The 2,500-nt window shown below is 40.7% G+C and overlaps 1 protein-coding gene across 3 annotated transcripts in view; it reads left to right on the top strand.

The window, feature by feature from the left end:
* Positions 1-2,500, top strand: part of cav2 (caveolin 2) — a 24,438-nt gene that overhangs the window by 1,275 nt on the left and 20,663 nt on the right. The window contains exons 2-3 of one of the 3 annotated variants that reach the window (XM_008410634.2): positions 536-670; positions 2,104-2,291. In XM_008410634.2, coding sequence (XP_008408856.1) covers positions 536-670; positions 2,104-2,291 — 323 coding nt within the window. Of the gene's footprint in view, positions 1-535; positions 671-703; positions 1,649-2,103; positions 2,292-2,500 lie in introns of those variants that run through there. The other 2 variants (XM_008410636.2, XM_008410635.2) reach the window with 2 other exon arrangements.

The following is a 2,500-nucleotide window of genomic DNA, read 5'->3' as shown; positions in this document are numbered from 1 at the left end:
CTCGACGTTTCYACACTTTGAATTATCAGTCATATTATTTCTTCACTGTGAGCGTTTTGTTGCTATGGTCGTCATCGTGAGGCTGTTTCATCAGTTCCATGAATACCTGGAAGTCGCTGCCTGCGCGTGCATCTATCATCTCTTAACTGTTTCCGGCCTGCAGGTCTTTGTTGCTCATTTTTCAAGGCTAATCGCTTGGCGCTTTGGCTTTTGTCAGAGAAACCAAAGTGTATGCGGGACTCCACTAAAGTAATTCAGGTTTATACAAAATCACATTATTATTATTATAATAAACATTATATTTTACACAGAAAGATGTCTGTTTACTGTACAATATTTGCAGTCAGTATTGGTCCAGCTTGTGAGYCTTTTTAGGAATGAAGGAAATCCAGTCAAATCCACTGATAAACCATCTATGGAAGTGTGGTCAGGTGCCAAGTGGAAATCAGCATCTCTGTAAAGTCTGATGGAACAGGAACACATGATGTTCTCTAACATTTCCTAGCAGATGGCTGCTACTTTGAACNTGGAGAAGGAAAAGCTGGACACCAGCATAATTATGGACGAGGATGAGTTCAACCGATCCATAGAGCCCATTCTGATGAAGAAGGGGAAGGTGTATTCGGAGGCACCGATTCGGGATCCAAACGAGATCAACACGCATCTGAAGGTAAAGTCTGCGCGCGCGCGAGGAGGAGGGGGAGCTACTCTTTAAAAGTGAAAACGTCCGAGGCTCGACGTTTCTACACTTTGAATTATCAGTCATATTATTTCTTCACTGTGAGCGTTTTGTTGCTATGGTCGTCATCGTGAGGCTGTTTCATCAGTTCCATGAATACCTGGAAGTCGCTGCCTGCGCGTGCATCTATCATCTCTTAACTGTTTCCGGCCTGCAGGTCTTTGTTGCTCATTTTTCAAGGCTAATCGCTTGGCGCTTTGGCTTTTGTCAGAGAAACCAAAGTGTATGCGGGACTCCACTAAAGTAATTCAGGTTTATACAAAATCACATTATTATTATTATAATAAACATTATATTTTACACAGAAAGATGTCTGTTTACTGTACAATATTTGCAGTCAGTATTGGTCCAGCTTGTGAGYCTTTTTAGGAATGAAGGAAATCCAGTCAAATCCACTGATAAACCATCTATGGAAGTGTGGTCAGGTGCCAAGTGGAAATCAGCATCTCTGTAAAGTCTGATGGAACAGGAACACATGATGTTCTCTAACATTTCCTAGCAGATGGCTGCTACTTTGAACTTTTTTCTTTCCATTAAACTTTCCACTTAACAGCAAAACAGAAAAGTCAACTTCTTTTTCAATGACTTTAATGCATTACACCACTTTTAGAAGGAGAATCAATGGATAACCATTAAGTCAGTGATGTCCTACATGGTTTATATACATTTTTTATGGCTCTTATTAAATATTCTAGTATTCAGTAAAGCCTAATTTTGAACTTTAATTAGCTATGATGAGCAATAATTCTCATAATTAACAGAAGTTAACTTTATTTCATTCAAATTCAGTTCAATTCAAAAATACTTTATTAATTCCACATTTACTGAAAGAATATATTTGGCTCTGGTCACTTATCCTTGCAGGGTCCGGTAGTGGCTGGTGCTTGTCTTCGGAGGTCGTTGGGCAGTGTAAGGTCTCCATTTCTGAAAGAATACTGAAATAATTTCCTAGAATAAATAGATTTTTTTCCTGTTATTGTTTTTGTTTTTTCGTTGGTTCTCTCCAGTTTCTTCCCACAGTGCAAAACTGTGACTGTGAGGTCGACTGTTTGTTTGTCCTGTCTACCTTTATGTTGCCGTGTGTTGGACTGCCCAGAGTGTAGCACACACTACATGTAGTGATCACTCAGTAGCTGTGTTTTCATTAACAAATTGAAATCACAAAAATTAATTTGACTAATGGGATTACATACATTTTGGAAAAAAAATGTATATTCCATTTGAATTATTTGACACAGCAACAATATTTAGACATGCATACAGTAGTAATGTATGTTGGAGGCCCAGCTGGTGTTTTTAGTGCTCTAAACAGGTGTTTAGTTTGCTTACGACTTGGGCCGGCTCTGACCGCCGTGTCTCAACAGGTGGGTTTCGAGGACATGATCGGCGAGCCGAGCTCTGCCCACAGCTTTGACAGGGTTTGGATCGGGAGCCACGCCACCTTCGAGCTGGTCAAGTTCTTCTTCTACCGCCTGCTGACCACCCTGCTGGCCGTTCCCATGGCCTTCACCCTGGGGCTGGTCTTCGGAGTGCTCAGCTGTGTCCACATCTGGTGAGGACATGTCCCCCCGTCCTCAGGCTCCACTCCTTCTCCAAGTCTCACATCAGAGACAGAAAACAAAGATAAAACCCTAACAACAGCTTGGTGTCTCCACCCTAAAGACGTAAAGCTGAAATACATTTATTGGATTTTATATTATACATTATTCTAGACACAGTGCACCACTGTTTATTTGTGTAAATATGTATTAGTTATGTAAC

This window comes from Poecilia reticulata, linkage group LG6 (genome assembly GCF_000633615.1).
Source record: "Poecilia reticulata strain Guanapo linkage group LG6, Guppy_female_1.0+MT, whole genome shotgun sequence".
NCBI lineage: Eukaryota > Metazoa > Chordata > Actinopteri > Cyprinodontiformes > Poeciliidae > Poecilia > Poecilia reticulata.
Note: the sequence above shows the minus strand (reverse complement) of the source record. Positions and strands in the feature narration are given on the sequence as shown.